Source organism: Lolium rigidum, unplaced genomic scaffold (assembly GCF_022539505.1).
Source record: "Lolium rigidum isolate FL_2022 unplaced genomic scaffold, APGP_CSIRO_Lrig_0.1 contig_28943_1, whole genome shotgun sequence".
NCBI classification, from domain to species: Eukaryota; Viridiplantae; Streptophyta; class Magnoliopsida; order Poales; family Poaceae; genus Lolium; species Lolium rigidum.
In genome coordinates, this window is record NW_025900101.1 from 427,219 (window position 1) to 449,309 (window position 22,091).

The window sequence follows — 22,091 nt, forward strand, 5'->3', positions numbered from 1 at the left end:
TTGTGTTTCCGAAGTTAAACTCGGGGCTGCTTTGCTGACTTACTATACCATCTGTCATCAAAGGCACTCCAACGACCTTTCCTTCAAACGGAACGGTGTAATTACACACCATGTAGCAGTGTCGGTCAATACTTGTAGTAGTACTGTAGTAGTACCCCAAAATGGAAAGAGGGAGCACGCAGCTGCTAGAATTTCCAGATCGAACGAATCCACGGACGAGCTACCGTAGCGCACGCAAGGCTAGCTGTTCGAGCTCAGCCGAACGGAAAAAGAACAAGTCGATGGTAGCATTAGATTTGAGCTCCCCGCAACTTACCCCGATGAGGCTCCTGACATCTTGTCTTCTAGACGATTCCTAACTCCAACATGAGGACGCAAAGGAGTGCCAAGGTTGGGAAGTGAAATTCTTCCCATTTCTAATCTTTTATGACTTAATGAAGTCTATTAATTATTTATTTTTTGTTTGTCCCTTCGCTAGCCTAGTTTGGAGAGTAGTACATTTTACCTTTGATATTTTTCCATCTGCTAATGTTACGAATATGTTCGAAAATTGGTTAAATGGAGTTGAGAAGCACACAAGCTCGAATTCGTTTAGGTGTGTGCGCTTTAGTTTGGGTCCTTTGAAACTGTAGAAATGATATGGTTTTTAATAAAATTAAAACTGCTCACTTTTTACATGTTATCCGTATGGCTACCCACTAAATTCGAGAGTGGTCTTATCTTCTTCTGAAGGCGCAACGGGCGCCTATAAATTCTGGATGCAGCCGTCTGGACTCTGGAGATGGTTGCTCGGGCTATCTACAATCAGGGTGACTGGTGGCTTTCTAGAAGATTACAAGATGCTTGAGTACACTTTCTTGTTTTGCTGCTGGTTGATGTAGACCTTGTGTGATTCATGAGTTGTAAAACTAAACCTATGAATAATGTTGGTTGTGTGCATCATTTCGATGTAGAGGTCGGGGCTTCGCTCCCCATTTCAAAAAAAAAAACGGCACCCCTGGATCTCGCCTCAACGGGCTGTCACTTGACCCATTTGGTCCAGTTGGTCATATTAATTTTTTCACCCAATTAGCACATCTAAATGGGAAAAATAATTTTTTTACAACGAAATTAATATAAATATTTTAGAACCAAATAAACAAAAAATAGTTCACAAAAAGTGCAGTTCACGAGCAAATTCAAACAAATAAAATGATAGCAAATGGCTACTTATTTCCTACGTGAGCCCACAAATCAGCTTGAAGTCGACCCTGAGTGTGATGATCATGAATCTCATGATGCACATAGAGGAACTATGCAAACTTTGTTGGCCCAGACTCTGACTCAACCAATTCACCCTGAAACTTCCACCCACGGTCCAACATGATATCATCACGTTCTTCGTCCCTCCCTCCGGACTTCGTCTTCGTTTCGGTAAAATATTAACTTCGGCTTTTGTTTCGTCTAATTCCAAGAATATTTCCTGTATAATTTTTCTGAAATACAAAAACAACAGAATAGAAAACTGGCACTGTGGCATCTTGTTAATAGGTTAGTGCTGAAAAATGTATAAAAGCGCAACGAAGTATGAGCAAAACATATATAATTTAGTGTAAAACAAGCATGGATCATCAAATTTTTTTGATACGTCTGAGACGTATCAGCATGTCAATTGATCTCATAATTGACCACTGGAACAGTGCCTTCCTCAAGCCTAGAGAATGCGGAAGAGCTCTAGAGCATGTTGATATCATTGCGAGAACCTGCCATATGTCGGACGAAGAGTGCTAAATTCAAAGATCTTGTGACGCAACAGCCTCAAGAATGATAGTGAAACCATCCACATGCTCGATATTGCCCTTGCCAAGAAAATGGATAGTTCTCCCACTCCCAATGCATAAAATATATACTTCCAAGCATTAGAGGAAACCCCCTTGCCTTGTTGATTGAAATAGTCTGGCAGTGTTAGCACCATTTAGCTCTCTCGGGTAAACATTGTAGGACACCGCAATCTTTTGCACTGCTATGTTGTCGTGGGGATGAACTCCGGTAGGCTCAAGACAATGAGTCAACAGAACATAGTCAACATTAAATAATCAACAGAAGAGAGATGATTGTCGATAGCTACAATAGGCAAGGGGAAGCTATCCCCTAGCCCGCTGGCTACCCTGGTTGTCTGGTCACCCGGACCAGTTGAGCCAAGTCCACGCCCACATCCCATCAGACAAGGACATGGAAACTGTGAAGCATGTCCTCCTCATCATGATGGGATGGCTTCCGCAAAGGCAACCACACACCCCTGACCACGACCGGTACGCTGCTACAACAATTACGGCCTGGCATTTTGGGTGCATAGTGCCGCCAACTCCGTGACATCAGCTAAAAGGGAAGAAAAAAATCTCGGGCAGAGAGCACCAGGAGGGCAAGAGCTGAAACTAAGAAGTTCACTTCATAGACTAGGAAATAAACTGCAGAAAAGAGAAGCTAAAGAGAAGAGGCTTGCACATAAGAAGGAAGTTGCTGATCTTAAAGCAGCCAAGAGAGCCAAATACTCTTCAAAGATGATCCATGTTGGTGAAGATAATATCCTACCTCTACAACAAAATGCTCATGTTAGTCAGGGCGAAGCTGCAACAACTGTTGCCAAGAAGGTCAATATGTTTAATAAATTTAGGGCACCAGCTAGAAAGGTGTGATCTATAGTTCAACGTGTTGCACAAAACTTACTACTTCCTGGTCTTGTGGAATACCTATGCAAAACTATAACTAAATGCCAAGTTGAATTGTTATGTAATGTCATCATCAAACACTCTTATTTTGGTCAGCTGGTGTTTTGTAATGTCATCATCCAAGAGATCAACAATATGTCCAAATATATATGAGTTTTTTCCGTCTTCTATCCTCTAACTCATAATGGTATAAGAATGTATAGAACACAAGTTGATTCACATTAACACATCCAAAACAAGTGGCTTGACACATACACTGATAACATAGATTGTTCAACATCCATCACTAACTTTATACATTGTTCACAGAGTAGACCCAGTACATCAGCACACACATGCATCTTCACTTCTTCTGAATAAACATCAGACAGAGCACACCTAACAACCCTAGTACAACTTTCAGAAGGAGCACTGCTTAAGTAAGTAGATCAACCTTGTTACTTCTCTTTCTTTTTTTCCTAAGCTCCAACGCTTCCCTTCTCTGCTCTTCCCATCCATGGATGCAACACCTTCATCACTCGTGAGAAAATTCCATCTCACACAAATACTCAACGTATTATAGCTCCCAGTGCCAAAAGTTGCAGCCACTCCATCAAATCAGAAACACTCAACATCAAAATCTTAACTTGGGTGAAAATGTATCAACTCCCCAAAAGCAGCACACACAAGCCAACTCTATTGCTTACCCCATGCCTTTTGCAGTTGTAGAAGACCCGCCAGCCGTAGTGATCGTCGGTGTCGGAGACGTACCGCTTCACGACTACTCCGTGGTTGCAGTAGGGAACCAGGGAATGTAGGGCTCACATCGGTGAAGCAACGACGAGCGGATCGAGCTTGATGCAGACATCGTGGCCACCAACGACGATCTGCGGCGAAACTCCGGCGGCACAATCGCTCCGATGGCAGGGATGTAATTGATTTGGGGGCTGGGAGGGAGGTGGAATTGCTCACGTGGATGTGGGATATGGTAGTTGCCTTTGTTTAGCATTTTAGCCGCTCCACTTTCTCCAATCTTCGATTCAACTCCCTCCCACGACTGGTAGTGGGCCCAAATACGCTCCAACGGCCACAATACAGCGCACGTCGACACGTGGTTACCGTTGATTGGATATTTAGTTGTATTTATTTACCGTAGAATGTGTATTTTTAAGTACGGTGACGGAGATGGGAAAATAGCTAAGTTTGGGTACGCGCTCGCACCCTGTATTTTACTTTTTTTTTTAAAGATTTGATCTCATTTCCGATGAGTGCCAGGTCGAGCCATCTTGTCTTGTTCTGGACGATTCCAAACTGGAACAAGAGGACGGAAAGGAGTGAAGAGAAAAAATCTATCTACCCCTCTGACCTTTGCTCCTTGTCATCCACCAGCGTGGAGAGGAGAAAGTAAGCGGCGCAGGAGAGGAGAGGAGGCTCCCGCCCACGTGAACCCACGAATCCACTGTGCGAGCGAGTCACACACACACTCCCAGTCCCACGCCCAGCCACCAACCAACCACTCCAATCTCGGCCACCAAATCTGCGTGCTCTCCTCTCTCCTCTCCCTCGCAGCGTCGTCAGCGGGGGCAAGATAGACAGGGTGCGCGTGGGCGCTCAGCTTTGCCCCGGCCACGGGCCCGTGGCGGGCTCGCACACGAGTCAACGGCTAGACAGAGGTGGAAACCACCATCCTCTTCTCACCTGCTTAAAATATTCCAGCATTTCAACCCCACACCCACTCCCACCTCCCCAACCTCAACTCAACTCTACTCCCACAAGTCAACTCTCCCCTACCCGCATTATAATCCCCCACTCATCCTCACCTCCACCGCCCTCCTCCCCCTCCCTCCCACCATGGGCAACTCCCTCGCCTGCTTCTGCTGCGCCGGCGCCGCCGCAGCCGGCCCTCGCCGCCGCCACGTCGCGCCCGCCGCGCTCCCCTCCGACCCGGCCTACGACGAGGGCCTCGGCCACTCCTTCTGCTACGTCCGCCCCGACAAGCTCCTCCAACCCTACTACTACTCCACCGCCGAAGACGACCTCCTCCCCGACGCCACCGCCGCCGCCGCCGCCGCGGGCGAGGAGGCCACCACCTTCCGCGCCATCTCAGGCGCCGCCCTCTCCGCCAACGTCTCCACCCCGCTCTCCACCTCCGCGCTGCTCCTCCTGCCCGACGACTCCTCCGCCACCACCGCCACCGTCTCCTCCGGCTTCGAGAGCTCCGACTCCTTCGCCGCCCTCCCGCTCCAGCCCATCCCGCGCTTCCCCTCCGGCCCCATCTCCTCCGGCGGCTTCCTCTCCGGCCCCATCGAGCGCGGCTTCCTCTCGGGCCCGCTCGACCCCGCGCTCCTCTCCGGCCCGCTCCCGGGCCCGGCCGCCTCCGCCCGCCTCCCCGGCCCCGTCCCCGCGCTCCGCCGCAGCCTCTCCCACGGCGGCCGCCGCATCCGCGACTTCACCCGCGCCATCCTCTCCCGCGCCGACCGCTTCCATCCGGCCGCCGTCTCCGGAAGCCTCGGCTCCCCCGACGCCGCCGCCGCCGCCGTCGCCGCCTGCGGCGCCGACGCCAGCGGGCTGCAGTGGGCGCAGGGCAAGGCCGGCGAGGACCGCGTCCACGTCGTCGTGTCCGAGGAGCGCGGCTGGGTCTTCGTCGGCATCTACGACGGCTTCAACGGCCCCGACGCCACCGACTTCCTCGTCTCCAACCTCTACGCCGCCGTGCACCGCGAGCTCCGCGGCCTCCTCTGGGACGAACAGTCCCCCCAGCCCGACCACCCAACCTCATCCCCCAGCACTACCACCGCCGCGTCCGACCACCAGGACCAGCACACGCGCCGGCGCCGCGCGCGCCGCGCCCGCCCACCGCGCGGGAGCGCCGACTACGACGACGAAGAGCAGCAGCGGCGCTGGCGCTGCGAGTGGGACCGCGACTGCTCCAGCCTCAAGCCGCCGATCCATCACCACCACCATCCCCAGAGAACCGACGGCGAGCACGACCACGTCGCCGTGCTCAAGGCGCTGGCGCGCGCGCTGCGCAGGACCGAGGAGGCATACCTCGGCGTCGCCGACAAGATGGTCGCCGAGTTCCCCGAGCTCGCGCTCATGGGCTCCTGCGTGCTCTCCATGCTCATGAAAGGGGACGACATGTACGTCATGGGCGTCGGGGATAGCCGGGCCGTACTGGCCACCATGGACAGCGTTGATCTCGGTGAGGGCTCATTCGACGGTCTGTCGCCGTGCTTGTCGGCCGTGCAGCTCACGTCGGATCACAGCACTTCGATGCCAGAGGTGATTCAGTTTACCCACATCAACATGATTCAAGCAGACTTCATCCAGTGTCTGTTCTTGTTGGTCTGATAGTTTTATCAATGCAGGAGGTTCGCAGAATACGGAATGAGCATCCCGATGATCCGTCCGCGATCTCCAAGGACCGCGTGAAGGGATCGCTCAAGGTGACCAGAGCATTCGGCGCCGGTTTCTTGAAACAGGTTAGCTTTGCATTTGATCATGCCAGTTTTCCTACAAAAGATAAGATCCTTGTGTGAAAATGATTATTATGCTCTGCAATTGGTTAATAAGTCTGCAATCTGTTAATAAAATACAGTCACATGACCTAGTCATATTTTTGGAAGTATGCCGAATGGCACACAGTTAGTCATATTTTTGGAAGTATGCTGAATGCCAGAGTAAAGTCATAAGTCCGAGTAATTCTTTCGTATTTCCTCTTGCTTGACATTGACGTATGAAATGTTGAGCAAGCACAAAGTCTGAACCTGATTTTATCAGGTACAGAATTAAGTCAGTTTTGCTGATATTCTCAGTCAACACACAGTTAAAGTCATGGTTAATCAAGGTCAGGAAAATGGGAAATAAGATCTGGTACAATCGGTCCAAAGTTGAAAAATAAAATAAACCCACTGTCAGTTGTAACAGTTGTTTTTGAGAGAACCGGTCCGCTGTCAGTTCTAACTCCTTGATATGACCATCGTCGTTGAACTGACCTTGTTGACATTGACACCATAGACTAACTTCGGCCGGCAAAATTTTCAAACCATGAATAGCTTAGCTCAGCTCCTGCTAGGTCACCGCGTGTACAGCCAGATCGAAAAATTGTGGGAGAAGCTGGCTCCCTGAGAAAACGAGGTTCCTTTTACTTCTGTCCAAGTGCAAAGAATGGACTTGTGCAGTACTGAAATGTGGCCACAAAGCTAGCGATTGGAGTGGCTTTCAAGGAAGGCACGTCTCTCCCTTGCCATGTGAAAGCCTTGTCGGTTCTCTAAGTTGAAATTATTCTCTATTATCAAATTGTATAATCGATCTTGCTGGTGTCCAAGAGGGAAGTCTCTGTCTTGGACCTGAAGTGAGCAAGCTGATGAAAAGAATATAGAGATCTGCCTTGTTCTGTCAACTAGAAAATATTCTAATGGTTAAGCAACACCAATCCTATTTTGGTTTCATGCCTTGTCAAGGGTCGCCCTCGCATGGCATGTCCGTCCCTTCTACTGATATATGCGCTAGGCAAAATGGATGTGTCATTAGGTAGCCGGGTCAGCGATGTCTAAGCTGCAAGCTGTTCGTTTAGCGTCTCACAATGCATGTGTCATCTTTTGAACATAAAAATTCTCGATGTGCTGACAGTCATTGCTACTTTTTTTACAGCCGAAATGGAACGATGCACTACTGGAGATGTTCCGAATCGATTACGTCGGGTCGTCCCCGTACATCACGTGCAATCCATCCCTTTATCACCATAAGCTCAGCACGAGGGATAGATTCCTGATACTGTCTTCCGACGGTCTCTACCAGTATTTCACAAACGAGGAGGCAGTTGCTCAGGTAGAAATGTTCATCGCAACAACCCCTGAAGGCGACCCTGCCCAGCACCTTGTCGAAGAAGTGCTTTTTCGGGCAGCAAACAAAGCAGGTATGCCCAGCAAATTAAGTCATCGTGTGGCAGTAACTTTTGAACTTCTAGATCATCAAGCTGAACTAGGTCAGTCAGTGGCCACCTTTCTCACATTTCTTGTTGCTGCTTCCACAGGAATGGACTTCCACGAACTGATCGAGATCCCGCAAGGCGACCGTCGGCAATACCATGACGACGTGTCGGTCATCATCATCTCCTTGGAGGGCAGGATCTGGAGATCTTGTGTGTAAATAGATATACTAGGCTAGACAGAGAAACGTATATAGAGAGAGGGAGAGGTTCTTGCAGTTGCAGGCCTCGAGCAGTTCATGCGGCTTCCAACTCCAGTCTTCTTTCTACCCAGTTGCCACTGTACAATATCAACCAAGCACTGGGTCAGATCTGGGGTTTTGGCACATTACATCCAGCTGAACCACGATGAATCACCCATGTAATGTAAAAGAGGATTTGTTCAATTATTAATAATTGAATATGAGACCAATTGGTCAGGTTTCTTTGACCTTTGCGTGCATCTTCTTTGTTCACACTTTACAGTTACCGTGCGTGTGCACTGGTGACCGATTCTAACTTAGACTTTGGTGATTCTAGAAGGGACTTACTTGGCAAAGATGCAAGGGGTTTATTTGGTCAGAATAATCATGTTGACCTCTCAACTGATATCCCTGAGCTCAGCTACCCCATGTTGAACAAATGAACAATTGATGTCATCAGCAGGCAGCCATTTTCGCAGGCAGCCAAGCATTGCCAGGTTGCCGTCGTTATCTACTTGGAGATAGACACTTTCTCTTTGAAGGCTGCTGTGAGATAAGGGTACCCCTGGTTATCCATGCCATGAATGCTCTAAGCTGACCTTCTGATCTGTGCATGTGCATCAGTTAACTCTGTCCCTTGGATTCAGCGACCTCTGAAATTCTTAACATCAGGTCAGAGAGGCTGAATGGTTGTTGCTTGTTGACCAATAATTGGTGCTGTGTGTGGTGTGCTACTAGACTACTCCCACTTGCTTGAGTATATGGTTTTCAGAAGAAACAATGGCTGGCAAATAAAGATTTTGGTCCACTAGGAACTAAAATATATCTCCAAGCAAGGATGGTAGGTCATGGCGTATAAAGGTTTAATTTCATTTTATTTTTCTTGAATGGTGAGGTACAGCTATCTTAAAATGTTTGCTTCCTGAATACTAGTAGATGGTAGCACTATTCTTAAGCAAGGGAAAGTCAGATCGAGCATAGGATTTCCTGTAAGAAATGCACACTTTTCTATTCCCTGTGGTGAATGAATTGGTGCTGGGGCGAAAAGAAAGTGGCGTTTCTTAATTATGTTTGTCCCACTATAGGCATTGACGTTGACCGCAAGTCTAGTGCCAAGCTATAAGCTAAAGTATTTTCCAAGCGAAACCTTTCGTCATGTTGTTTCTTGAGAGAAACATGTAGTACCTTTAAAAGGGTTTGCCATTCATTCAGGCTCGTCAAGAGTTGGGGAGCATTGGCAGCTATAGAGTCAAAACATACCCTTTCAACCAAAGGTAGAGACGTAGAGTCAAAATTTAAAAAGTTCAACACTTCAACTACCATTTCCTAAAAATTATTAGATTAAATACATGTGTCAGAGTATGCGGATTGCCTAGCCCTTACATTAGTCCGGAGTTTAGGTTACATTGTCTAGTGCACGAAACTTGAGAACATGAAGCAGTGGCGGACCCAGAAATTGAGGTTTGCCGGGGCGAACATATTAAGAATTTTTTTAAAATCTGAAATGTAAGTGTACATAATAAATGAGGGATTTTCGAAAGATATAGCTTTCAATATGGATAAGATAGAACATGAAAAAACATTAAAAAATACTACTGGAAAATATATACAAGCACTTTTGCTGATTGAATACTCATTGGCTTTCACAATATGACTCTAAAACTCCATCCAAGACCTATAACATGTCAATCAAAAACATTATGTATGTAAATCTCAGCACAAGTGTGATAACAATTGTAGCTATTTACAAGATAGGATTGTACCATTAAGTTGAAGTTGTAGAAGGAACACCATCAAGGATAGCATACTCTTCAGTCTGTCTCCAAATACGAGGACCGGATTTCATCATCCAGATTGAATGCATCAGCCAGTAGAATGTCCTATACAATATCACATTTGATGGCAGTTGAGTGCTCTACTTATTATTGATATTGTACAGAGGAAACATGGCACCAAAATTAGCAAAAAGGGGACAGATTACATGCGCAATCTCGTGCGTCTGCGCCGAAGTCGCTGCTGCCTCTTCCTTATCGGCCTCCTCATCCGGGTCCATCGGGTCGGGGCGGCCAGATCAGGTGGTTAGGCATTCTGTGCTCAATACCTCAGGGCGGGCGGCGATGTGTGCAGGCGTGCAGGTAGGTTGTCGGCAGTCGAGAGAGCGAGCTAGGGAGTAGGGATGGGAATTGGGATACGGAACGAAGTGGGAATTTTTCTGACTGGAACGATAGAGAGTCAATCGTGTGCCTGGTGTTTGGGCAGCTGAAAAAAATATACAAACGGGCCATTCATTGCTCACTTAAGCCCAATAGTGGAGGCCCATCTTCCTTTCTTCCTCCTGTGAACGTACGGAACAAAAATCAGCGCTGTCCGTCAATGGCGGCCGCCCCTGCAGGCTGCTGGGGGTGCCCTGCTCCGCTCCGGGAGACCCGGGGCGGCCGCCCCTGCTCGCCCCCCCGGTGGATCCGCCACTGACATGAAGACCATGTGGGTAACTTTATTTGATTTTTAAGTGCATTACACTAGAAACTAGTTGTCAAATATGCATTGAGTAGAACATGTTTCTACAATTTATACTGAATCTTAATGTTAAATAAGAATTGGTGGTGGTTCCTCCACATCCCATGACAAAATTTTCTTATATTGGCAGATAATATCCTACAAAAAACAAACAAGCAAACTAACCAAAATACTTCGAAGCTCTTTTTTACAAACTAATTTAAGTACTTGCTTAACAATTAAAAAAATCGGGCACAACATATGTCACAAAGATGTCGGCAGTCATCCGATAGTATGTCCACTTCTGGAACTCATACAAACTTGATGGCAACATGTTGATTTCCTTTCTAGCAAAGTATGTAATTTAGTTTATCCTCGTGCAAGTTTGCATATTTTGGAAAACAATTGTCTCTTGGCTATATCGTGTTCCTATAGTTGACATCATGGTCTACTCCATGAATCTGTTGCTACGCCGGTATGGACTTACATTTTCCGTGTCTCCCTCATTGACTGTTCGGCTACAAATGTTTGATGGCATGCCATGCTAGAGGTCAATCTTCGGCCATAGTGTACTAAACCATGAACGACTCTGTGGGACCCCGGACTTACCAGTCCGAAACTCCTGTTATGCATACAATTTCACGATCCCAAGATCATTTCATCGTGAATACATAACCAAACTGATATCAGATTACATCATCCATTACAGTACCGAATTAAAGACATTACGGAAGTCTTACATCATAGGCCATCAAGGCTGTAGTTCAACAAACAGCAGCGGAATTTATTTGACTCCAAACAACGGTGGAACCCAAGTCAGGTCTTTACCCTACAGGCGGCTGACTGAGAGAGCGTCCTAGTTCGCGTCTTCGTCGTACTCTTCTTCTTCGAAGTACTCCTTTTCAAAGTCTGACAAAGTAAATAGCCAGGACAACAATATCAATGAGTACGTTTGAATGTACTCTTAAACCATCTTAGAGAGAAACTAAGGATATGCAATATGGCAGTAGCAAGAAATAGGCACTAACTAAGGTGACAAAGAACGAGAGAGAGAGTTTCTCTCGAGAATATGACATCTCTACACTTTGTTGAAATCTTTTTGTAAACAATTTTCATTTGAAGACGAATAGGTAAGGGTGACCCAATTTATTTTTCCGGCCCTCAAAATGGCCAAAACAACTGTACGAACTTTCCACCGTACCTGTCAGGTATATTTTCTCCAGTCCCACTGGTATTGTCTCGTACCTTATAGGTACATTTCCAAAAATCATTTCTTTGAAAACATTTGTAAAACAAAAACTCTTCAGCGTAGGTATCATGCCTTCCCAACCATCCATGACCGCGGACGCGGCTATTCGAATAGTTTTCACACTGCAGAGGTTGTACACTTTCACCATAAGATCCGGTAAATCTGCCGGGATCATCCCTGGTTCACCAAGCGTCAAATCGCGAGGCTCGGATAACCGATCGCAGTTTTTCGCTTGCTCACCTTAGCCTAAGACATGCCGAATGAGTTGTACCTCCCAACACCAGAGTCCGGGATGCCGTTTACCCAGGAGTTGCAAAGTCCCCGACACACCCGACCCTCCGGAATGCCATCAAATCACTTAGGCATCTTTCAATGGGAGCTCATAAGTTGTACCCCACGTACCTGAACAGGCAAATGGGTTGCGTCCCTTCTCATGGGAAGAACCCCGGTCGAAGCGTCTATGGTCGGACTGCCACTACACTTGCAGGACTCAAACTAAGGCGAGACAAACTACTACGCTACGCCCCGTGCCCACTTTGGGGTAATATGGCTGCACTGTCTAATTGGCCAGGTTAAGTACCCAAGGAACCAAAGTTTTCGAAAACGTTTTTTTATTTCCACTTTCTTCTAGTAAAACTCACTTTTGGAAAACAGTTTTATTTTAAATCGCCCACTTGGTCAGGGTTGCCCCAATCCAAGGTTTTCAAAAAAACTTCTTTCTCGAAAAACATTTTCCCAAAACTTTTCCACAAGGGCTCCCAACCTATAGTCCACCTTTTATTGAAAATCGGCGACAGGGATGATAAGGTGATAAGCACCATATCACTATTAAGATGGGGATCAGTAGGTCCAAACGAGTGCTACACCCTAAGGGTGGAATAATAAAACTCCGGTGGTGCTAACCATCGACATAATAAATGAAAGACATGCACTCTATAAAACTTGTAATAATGCACGAACAAGATATATGTAGGACCAGAGATGCATCAAGAGGTGTCTTGCCTTGATCAGTAAAGTACCCCTGGTCTTCCTCTTCAATCCCTCCAAAGCCTCCTCCTCCTTCGTTTCTAGCGGCGTTCGAATCCTGGCGCGCAGAAGACGGCGTGAAGATGTTCGCTGGATGCGGGGGAACATGGGCTTCCGAGCGGTGGTCATCGGAGTCGAAATAGCGACGGCTTTTTCGGCGACCGTCAATGGTGGCGGAGCTGCTGTTCACGGTGGCGTCGACTACGGGCAACCCTTCACCGGTTCGCCGACGTTGAGCAACTCGCGGACAACAGGGAGGAGCTGAGCTCCTATCCACTTGGGAGGTGTTCTGGTGGGGGAAATGAGAGGTGGTGGCGTGGGGATAGGGATGGAGGGGTGCGGTGCTGTTATTTAATTGGATGTGCACGATGCACCGTGCACCGCGTCCGTACACGACCGAGAGAGTTGGCAGCAGCGATGGATTGGCTGGCCTGGGCGGTGCCGCTGTGGCTCAGTTAGGCCGTGCCATGGCTTGGACGCACGCGGGTGCTGGTCAGCAGCGAGGGAGAGAGAGCGAGACAGCACAGTGGCTTGTCCACCAGCGGGGTGTTCGACAGAAGGGCAGGACATGGCGTCGACGGTGGCGTGCAGGTGATGGGAGGGGACGACGCGACTCTTGTTGCTGAGGCGCGTGAACTCCCTCGGCGTGCCAGCTCTGTCATCCAAGGCCACCAGCGTGGGAGGGTGAGGTGGCCATTGTGGCCGTGCCAACGCCGGCGTGCACATCGCCCATTGGGGGTGACCACGGCGGGTTAGAGGGAGAGAGTGGAAGAGGGGAGCCAAGGTGGTGTCTAGGGGGTTTAGAGAGTTGCAGAAAGTGTCGATGTCATGCTGGATTCGCGGCCTAGGCTGCAGAGTGAACGGAGGGAGGAGTTGGCCGCATCTGGGTGACCACGGGTGGAAACGGACACTAGGGCGGCCTAGAAGCTAGGGGAGGGAACAAGAGAGTTACCAGGGTGATTGAGAGGGCAGAGATGAGTCTCGAGGAAAAGCAGGTCGAGCCAAAGTTGGACAGGAGACACAGATCTCCTGGATCTTCCATGCACGGGTCCCCATGTGGTGTGCACGGGAAAGAGAGGGAAGGGTGGTCGAGCTAGGTCAGGGAGGGTGCAGCACGGTGGTGTGCTGGTGTGGAGGAATAGTGAGAGAGATGACAAACTGAGAGAGGTGGTGAGTGTGGCCGGCATGGCCTTCTCCTATTGTCCAATTTCTTTGAAATTTTGGGAACAAACCTCTAATGTGTGATCAAAGGCAAGGCTAGGGAAAATAATGATGATTCAATGGGTACTTGCTTGGAGAATTTTCGAGTATGCAATTTTGAGAAAGGATGGAAGAAAATTGGAGGATGGAAATTTGGGAGAAACATGATCTTGGGAGATCATGATCACATGCACTAGGGATCACATGCTCAAGGATTTTGTCATGGTTTACTAAATTCAAACCAGAAATAAGAAGGGGTTCACATGTAGAAAGGGTTTTAGGGTTTTAGAGATTCACACACAAATGTAATTTTCACAAGTGACAAACACACACATCCTACAATCAAATGCAAGATCAACTACATGCATGCAAATTTTAAAGATAGAAAAAGTTTTTGTTGGCCCAAAAATTTGTATTCCGAAATTTTAAATCAATGTACAAAAGTTGGGTTGTTACAGACTCATGTGGCTATTCAAAACCTATGATTTTATTTTAGATTGTGTAGGTATGGTATGTTGCAGTAGCATTACCAGTGACATGAATGATCATAGCAGAGAAGTGAATGGCAATACTAGGGATGTTGACTTAACAAACTTGATATGACTTCCAATGCTATTAGAGATTTTTTGCGGGAGTTATTTGTTTTGGTTATTTTGATATATATACTACTTATTCTACGGAATTAATATATTCATATTCCTCTTAAAAAGAGTGTTATTGATACGCAACGTACATGAATAGGTGCTCTAACATATTTATTGTCTTGTTCCATTCATCCGTCTTAACTTCTTTAAAGAGTAAGATAAGAACACAAAATGCATCTCATTTTATTTTGCATTTTCATTGGGTGCTAAGACTTTTCTTATCTTAGCACCTACACTTACATTCCTTAGCACCATCTATAGTCAATTCTCATCCCTCTAGCATCTCTATAGGGTATATGCACATGTATGATCTAACAGTAAATATGACTGTAGGGTACAACGTATAAGATATAGAATACTCCAAGACGTGACGAGCGCACCACTTATTTTTATTAATTTAAAAGGTTTTAAAAGAAAAATAAATCCACAATGTCACTACTGCATGAATCTATTATGTGGCAGAATTTCAAACCAAACTCAATACAACTAGAAAAACAAAAGAAAAATATGTAGTGTTAATCATCCGAGTTCACAACCCAATTTGAACTACCTACCGTTCTAGCTTGATTCATAGATCTTTATATGGAGTTCTATTTTGAATTTTGATTGAAATTCTATGCCATGATTGATACATATTGTATCTATGCCATTTTTTCTTGACTTACGTGGTAATTTTGGTTCATAACTACTTGGAGTACCTCACGCATGTGATTATGCGAGATGTTGTCGGGTACAACTACCTATAGTGGCAATCCGACCAATTTCATGGTTTCCATGTGTTTACTTTTGTTTGAAAAATCCCAAGAGATTTAAAACTTTCTTAGGGAGAATAAGTGCACCAAACTTCTTTAAACAAATTAATTTACTTGTTGAGTAATTTTTCGTAGAGTAGATTTGGTTACATAAATTGAAATATACATGAAATGTTCAACCATACTTTTGTAGAGTGTTTTTGCAACCTATTGAACTAGGAAATCCAATTTGATGCTCGTCGCGTCTATTATAGTCGCAATGCCCACCTTCGCAATGCGGTGAGTCACCCCTACAAGTTTAGGCACCCTTTTCATTTTATGTGTTTATTTTTTATCATTTCAATAGTTCTATTTTTATTTTATTTTTATACTTTCGTATTCTCCTTTCAATTTTTTGTTTTATTTCTTCTTTGAAGTACATGAAGATTTTTTCTGAAATATATGAACATATTATTTGATATATGAACATTATTTGCGATGAGTGTGAGATTTATTTTAAAATATTTTGACGTTAAATTAAAATTTATGAACTTTAAATTTATTTTTATGAACATTAATTTGGAAATGCATGCACATTTTATTGAAGTGCCTATAAACCATACGAATAAAAAAAAGATGCACCATATTTTCTGGAATAGAACTATTTACAGTATAATTTTACGTACTTTTTCATGTTTCCCCCTGTTTTGTAAACTTAAAAGTAAATATAAATTACAAGGATAATTTTTTAGAGATTTTTTGGGGGATAATTAGAGATTTTATTTAAAGAAGAAAAAAACTACCGATGTTAACGGGCCGGAGCAAATACGACCCATTTGTAGCAAGCCTCGGGCGTCAACCCCTATTTGATGCTTTTGCGCTAGAGTTTTCTTTCGGAGGTCCTATATGCCGACCTTGTATGTGTATACGACCGCCATACACCCCAGGTCGGCATGTTGGGCCGGTCCAGTTTTTTTCTTGTTGTTCGTACTTTTTTCCTTTTTCCATTTTTGTTGCTTCTATTTTATTTTTTTTATTTTTTTTGTAACTATGAACATTTTCTAATAGTAAAATTTTAAAGAATTATGACATTTTATAAGAAAATGATTAAAAAAGTTGAACATTTTTTAAGGTTGAACAATTTTCGAAAATGAACATTTTTTAAAACTTTGGATTTTTTAAATTTTAACATTTTTCGAAAATTTGAAATTTTCTGTATTCTGAACCTTTTTTGAGATTGAAATTTTTCAAAATTTAATATTTAAGAAAATTAAAAATCTTAACAGTTTTCAAGTCCAATTTTTTTGACATCTTAAGAGAAAAAAAGAAAAAAAACAAAGAAAGAAAGAAAAGAAAAAGAAAAAGAAAAAACCGGAACGAAAAAAACAAAGAAAACAGAAGTAAAGAGAGCCAGCACCTGACTGGGCCGGCCCATACCGCGCGCGGGATGTGCGGCGTGCGGTATGCACCGACCTGGTCGGGATATATTGGCCCAGTAATATATTGGTCCCTCTGACATAAAGCCCATAAACGATAGTCCACGAAATCCCGGCCAGCATACTTTGGTTAGCTACCTCTCCTCGACCATTCTAAAGAAAAAAAACCTCTCCTCGAGCGGTCAACCCTCCCTAAACCCTACCGCCGCCGCCGTTGCCGGCGCTGTCCCGCCTCCTCGCCGAGAGCTCTAGCGGTAAACGCCACCCGGAATTTCTTCTTGCGACATTGTATTCGCATCTTTTTTTCCTCTCACGTGATCCAATTTTATGGTTTGGATTTCGTGCAGGGGAGCCGTCATGGCGCCTACGCCGCCGAAGTCAGGGCTGTTCGTCGGGATCAACAAGGGGCACGTCGTCACCAAGCGCGAGCTGCCGCCGCGCCCTTCTGACCGCAAAGGGGTGAGCTTCCTGCTTCCACAAATCGATTAGCTCTTTATTTTTGCGGGGGAGATTAGTTCTTCTCAGCTTGCTAGTTGCCACACTAGGCGTGTGAGGATTGAAATGCGTGTAGAAACTGGCTCAGGATAGGGTGGAAAATTGCTGGAGCTAGTCAAATGCTAAAGCGCATTTGCTGAAGCGTATGCTGTAACAGCGAAACTGCGTGTAAGGATTGTGCAATTATTGAAGTTAGTTGTATGTTGATGTGACTGAACGAACGTAGATATGTGGCAATGGTTTTCCTTGAAATTTCCACACTGATTTGTCGTTTAGCTGCTGCGGCCGCGGCGAATTGGCACTATTTCCGGCTTCTTGGTGGGTGCTGTCAAGATCAGCGACGAACAACGATGTGTGTGGGCGTGTGGCCATATAGCCTTCTTCATTAACCTTTATATGCTATATGAACTCTTGCATACGTAGAACTTTTCAGTCCTAAGTTTGTTCCCAGAAAATACTCAGCAGCCATCCTGCAATACTTTGGCATTTATTTTCTTTGGGTGTCTATTTTTGCAGCTATCTTTGTTTTTAGTTCCTCTGTGTGGTATCTCCAGGCCTAAATTACCACTGTAAATTCGTTGCAGTGGTCACATAAGTTAGAAAATTAGTCTATAATGGTAAAGTGCAATTTGTGCAATGAGATTATTGAGAATGACAGTCTAGTAACATTCTATAAATGGTACTTTCTTTCATTTCAGAAAATTACCAAGAGGGTCCATTTTGTTCGGAACTTGATCAGGGAAGTTGCTGGATTCGCGCCATACGAGAGGCGTATCACTGAGCTTCTGAAGGTTGGAAAGGATAAGCGTGCACTCAAGGTAGCCAAAAGAAAGCTAGGGACACATAAGAGAGCCAAGAAGAAGCGTGAGGAAATGTCCAGTGTTCTTAGGAAGATGAGGTACGTTTCTATCTGTAGTTCTGTTATCGAAGATGTTGCCAACTCCTAAAGAGAACTTGCTTTTGTTTGACGGACATAAAGTTAAGATATCAAAGTATGCTGTGATTCTAACCAGTCCTAAAAGTTTCTCCCAGTTGATTGTGAGCCACCTTGTGCATATTCCTTTATCACCAACATCACTGTATAAAAAAACTGTGGCCATAAGGCTTATCTTTAAATTGACCTACATGCTCTTATCAGTATGTCATTAGTCATTACTGTCCTTATGCTAGTTAGATTTGCATTTCTTTGGGAGTACCTAGTGTTTTTATAGTTTCATGTTGAACAATAAGTTTATGACAGAACTAAGCATGTATTGTTTGGAAGCTGGAATAAACTAGATTGGTCACTTTTATTGCCAATCATAGTTTCATACTCCCTCTGTTCATAATTGTTGTCATGATTTTCGTTTAAATTTTAACTAGAACCACGACAAGAATTATGAAACGGAGGGAGTAGGTATTATAATTTCCTGGAAGCCTTCAGCTTTGAAAATCCTGTGAGAAAATGGGCATATGGATAGTACTGATACTGAAGGACCAGATTAGTATTTGGCAATCCTTTCTTCTTACTTTTATTGTTAGACGCATTCTTTACTTCTTTCGACTTTCGTTATATCTTCACCAATTTTTTTTTTGAATAAGCGATTATTGACATAGACTAGGATATCTTTTTTTTGTCTTTTAGCATTGTATTTAGTGAGAATTCTGTGTTTTTAGTTTTTTATTAGTCTGGCTTCAAGTTACCTGACCATAAGGCTATAGATGCAATTATGGAAATAAATAACCCAAATAACAACTACCCCCTCCGATCCAGACTTTGTACTAAATCCCTGAAACTTATTATGGATCGAACTTTGTACTACTAAATTCCCGACACTTATTATTGGACCGGAGGGAGTAGCTATTTTTCAGAGTTCAACCCATGACTGTAGACAAGGAGTTCCTCTTGGATATTGAACTCTTACATCTGAAATCCCTGAGAAATTTATGTGCAATTACCACGCTCTAGCCGCTTCCCAAGTCTGGGAACAGATAATTAAGGACTATAAAGAGGTCACTTAGCCTGCCACTATCTGCTAGTGTCATCCCTTTCACCACATTTGGAGACTTAGCTCATGTATTGTGTCCATCCATCGATGTGCCGGTGCCTGACATCACGCAGGATGACATGAATACATAATCCTTGTCGTTATCTACTAAATCTGCTCATCCACGATAGTAGTAGCTAACCACTACACTGCTTGGAACGTCGATGGTACTATCTTAACCATCCGGAGAGGGCCTTATATTTGTTGAAGGGCATGGACAAATAAAAACGCGAAATTTATTTTTGAAGCTATGTCCATAAGGGCTATCTTTAAATTGAGCTATGTGCTCTTATCAGTATGCCATTAGTCATTACTGCCTATGCTAGTTAGAGTTGCATTTCTTTCGGAGTACCTAGTGTTAGTATAATTAATTTGTACCTAGCAGTTAATTCCATGTTCAACAATAAGTTTATGACAGAAATATGCATGTATTGTTCGGAAGCTACAAAACTAGATTGCTGACTTCTATTGCAGCTCATAGTTTCATAGGTATTATAGTTTCGTTTGAAGTCTTCAGTTTTCGTAGGTATTGCAAGTGATTAATTACGTAGTCTTGGGTATCTATTTCTTGTCTTTTAGCATTGCATTTAGTCAGTGACAGTTCTGTTGTTTAATTTCTTATTAGTCTGACTTCAAGTTGCCTGACCACAAGGTTACAGATGCAATTGTGGAAATAAATAACCCAAATAACAACCACCTATCTTTCAGAGTTTCAACCCATCACTGTAAACAAGGAGTTCCTATGGGATTTTGAACTGTTACATCTGAAATCCCTGAGAAATTTATGTACAATTAACATCGTTCTAGCCGCTGCCCAAGTCTGGGAACACAGATAATTAAGGACTATAAAGAGGTTACCTAGCCAGGCACTATCCGTTGGTGTCATCCCTTTCACTGCATGTGGAGGCTTAGCTCATGTATTGTTGCCGTACATGGATGTGTTCGTGGCTGACATCACAGCAGGATGACATGACTGCATAATCTTTTTCGCTATCTACTAAATCTGCTCATCCATGATAGTAGTAGCCACCCACTAAACTGCCCTGACACGTCGATGGTCTATCTTAAATGTAAATGTGAAATCTAGTTTGTAGCCATGTGAACTCTAGGTTGAATTGTTGGAGTTGCAAGAAACTCATATCAGTAGTATTTTGGAATAATAAAGTGATTATTGACATAGACTAGTATACCTATTTCTTCAGTTTTAGCTTTTTATCTGGTGACGATCCTGTTGTTGTTGTTGAGTTTCTTGTTAGCGTGTCTTCAAGTTCCCTGGCCATATGGTTATGGATGCAATTGTGGAAATAAATAGCCCAAATAAGAGCCAGCTATCTTTCATAGTTCAGTCCATCACTGTAAACAAAGAATTCCTGTGGGGTTATGGAATTGTTTCAATTTGAATCCCTGATAAGTTATGCGCAATATCTTCGTTCCAGCTGCTGCCAAATTCCGCGAACTGATAATCATGAAGTACCATAAAGAGGTCACCTAGCCAGCTACCTCCCACCGTTATCATCCCTTATTCCCTTTCATCACATAAGGAGGCTTAGCTCATGTACCGTTTCCATCCATGCAATGTGTTAGTGCCCCGACGTCACACTGGATGACATAGCGTATAATCCTTGTCGTTATCTGCTAGATCTGCTCATCCATGATAGTAGTAGCTAACCACTACGCTGGTCGCGACACGTCGATGGCGCTATCTTAACCATCTGGAGAGCATGTTGTATTTAGGGACGGGTATGGACAAGCTGGAAAGCTAAATCTGCTTTTGGAGCCATATGAAGTCTTGGTTGAAATACTTTTAGCTTCAAGCAACTCGTGCTGATGAATTTGTAGCACATGGGCTTTATATTTGATGTTTGATCTTTTTTTTACCAACCGCGCTGTTGTCTAATGAATTTTCATCCTGAAATGCAGGTCTGCTGGGACTGCCGAAAAGAAGAAGTGAAGCGGCCGACCTGCTTAGATGTTGAGGTTGTTGATAATTAGATTGTTATTGAACCACAGTAGGCATCCGTCTCAGAGGACATGTTTACAGTGGTGTAAGCAGTGTTTCCCTCTCGTCATGGTTTATGTACTCCCTGAATTCAATCATAAAAGCCGCACATGCTTGCAAGGTTTTTTTTTTCAGGTGATAGGTCGCTCAGAGCAATGTTTATCTGGTGGTCTTGGCATGGTTTATCAAATGTTTCAGCAGCTTATTTTTACCGATGATTTGTCCATGGTCGTGAAGTCATGTCCAGACTGAAAAAGAAGTCCTGTTTTGTTATAACCCTCGGTCCTAACCCAGTAATGTTGTCCTAGTAACGATGGTGGGTGGGTAAATGGTTTTGCAGGCTATCACTAGCTTCTGTTAGAGCATCCCCACCTGTAACCCTAAAATAGACGCCGGTATATAGGCCCCTGCATCGTTATTAGGGGCGCTGGCAGGACCTCCCTTGATATAGGAAAGACGGTCTCACACCGGCTAACCCAATAAAACTGTCCCTCAAATTTTGTTAGAATTTTCTTTTTATCAAGTTACAATATTTTACAAAGTTTTAAACAATAATTTAAATAATACTATACAATGTTCAACACATAAATAGTTTCACACAGTAATCCAAACATACAAATTAAATTATTTATATAAGAATTGAAATCAATTGCAATTCAACTTGTTTAAGAATCATGCAACGATTCCTCTTTTCCCCTACAAGTGCTCAACTAGATCATTCTGGCAGTTGAGTATGAATTTGTGCGTCTCAAATTTCTTGCGAGGAAAACAACATGCTAACATGCACTTGTTCAAGTTGAGCAAGAGGTCCTTATGATTTAATGGATGGTCATCATCCATTGGTTCATCTCACTCACTCTTGATGTTCATGTTGTGCGTGATCACGCAACAGTTTATCACCTCCCATATAGTTAACTCCGACCATGTAA

General features: G+C 44.3%; 2 protein-coding genes across 2 annotated transcripts; both read left to right on the forward strand.

Moving 5' to 3' along the window:
* Positions 1 to 4,438: 4,438 nt before the first annotated feature.
* LOC124680818 (protein phosphatase 2C 35-like) lies at positions 4,439 to 8,107 on the forward strand. The gene is made up of 4 exons (XM_047215858.1): positions 4,439 to 5,969; positions 6,056 to 6,169; positions 7,341 to 7,605; positions 7,723 to 8,107. The coding sequence occupies exons 1-4, from the start codon at positions 4,539 to 4,541 to the stop codon at positions 7,836 to 7,838; spliced, it is 1,926 nt and encodes a 641-aa protein (XP_047071814.1). The 5' UTR covers positions 4,439 to 4,538; the 3' UTR covers positions 7,839 to 8,107.
* An 8,886-nt stretch (positions 8,108 to 16,993) lies between these two features.
* Positions 16,994 to 21,293, forward strand: LOC124680821 (60S ribosomal protein L36-3-like). Its single transcript, XM_047215862.1, has 3 exons — positions 16,994 to 17,100; positions 17,835 to 18,034; positions 21,084 to 21,293. Exons 1-3 carry the CDS (start codon positions 16,999 to 17,001, stop codon positions 21,112 to 21,114), a joined length of 333 nt encoding a protein of 110 aa, XP_047071818.1. The 5' UTR covers positions 16,994 to 16,998; the 3' UTR covers positions 21,115 to 21,293.
* The last annotated feature ends 798 nt before the right edge of the window (positions 21,294 to 22,091 follow it).

Bases quoted from the DNA above. Each gene is read 5' to 3' on its own strand.
- LOC124680821 (XM_047215862.1), top strand. From the start codon at position 16,999: ATGGCGCCTACGCCGCCGAAGTCAGGGCTGTTCGTCGGGATCAACAAG. The intron at 17,101-17,834 runs GTGAGCTTCCTG...CTTTCATTTCAG, and splicing joins GCCCTTCTGACCGCAAAGGG to AAAATTACCAAGAGGGTCCA. The intron at 18,035-21,083 runs GTACGTTTCTAT...CCTGAAATGCAG, and splicing joins AGTGTTCTTAGGAAGATGAG to GTCTGCTGGGACTGCCGAAA.
- LOC124680818 (XM_047215858.1), top strand. From the start codon at position 4,539: ATGGGCAACTCCCTCGCCTGCTTCTGCTGCGCCGGCGCCGCCGCAGCC. The intron at 5,970-6,055 runs GTGATTCAGTTT...TTATCAATGCAG, and splicing joins ACAGCACTTCGATGCCAGAG to GAGGTTCGCAGAATACGGAA. The intron at 7,606-7,722 runs GTATGCCCAGCA...CTGCTTCCACAG, and splicing joins TCGGGCAGCAAACAAAGCAG to GAATGGACTTCCACGAACTG.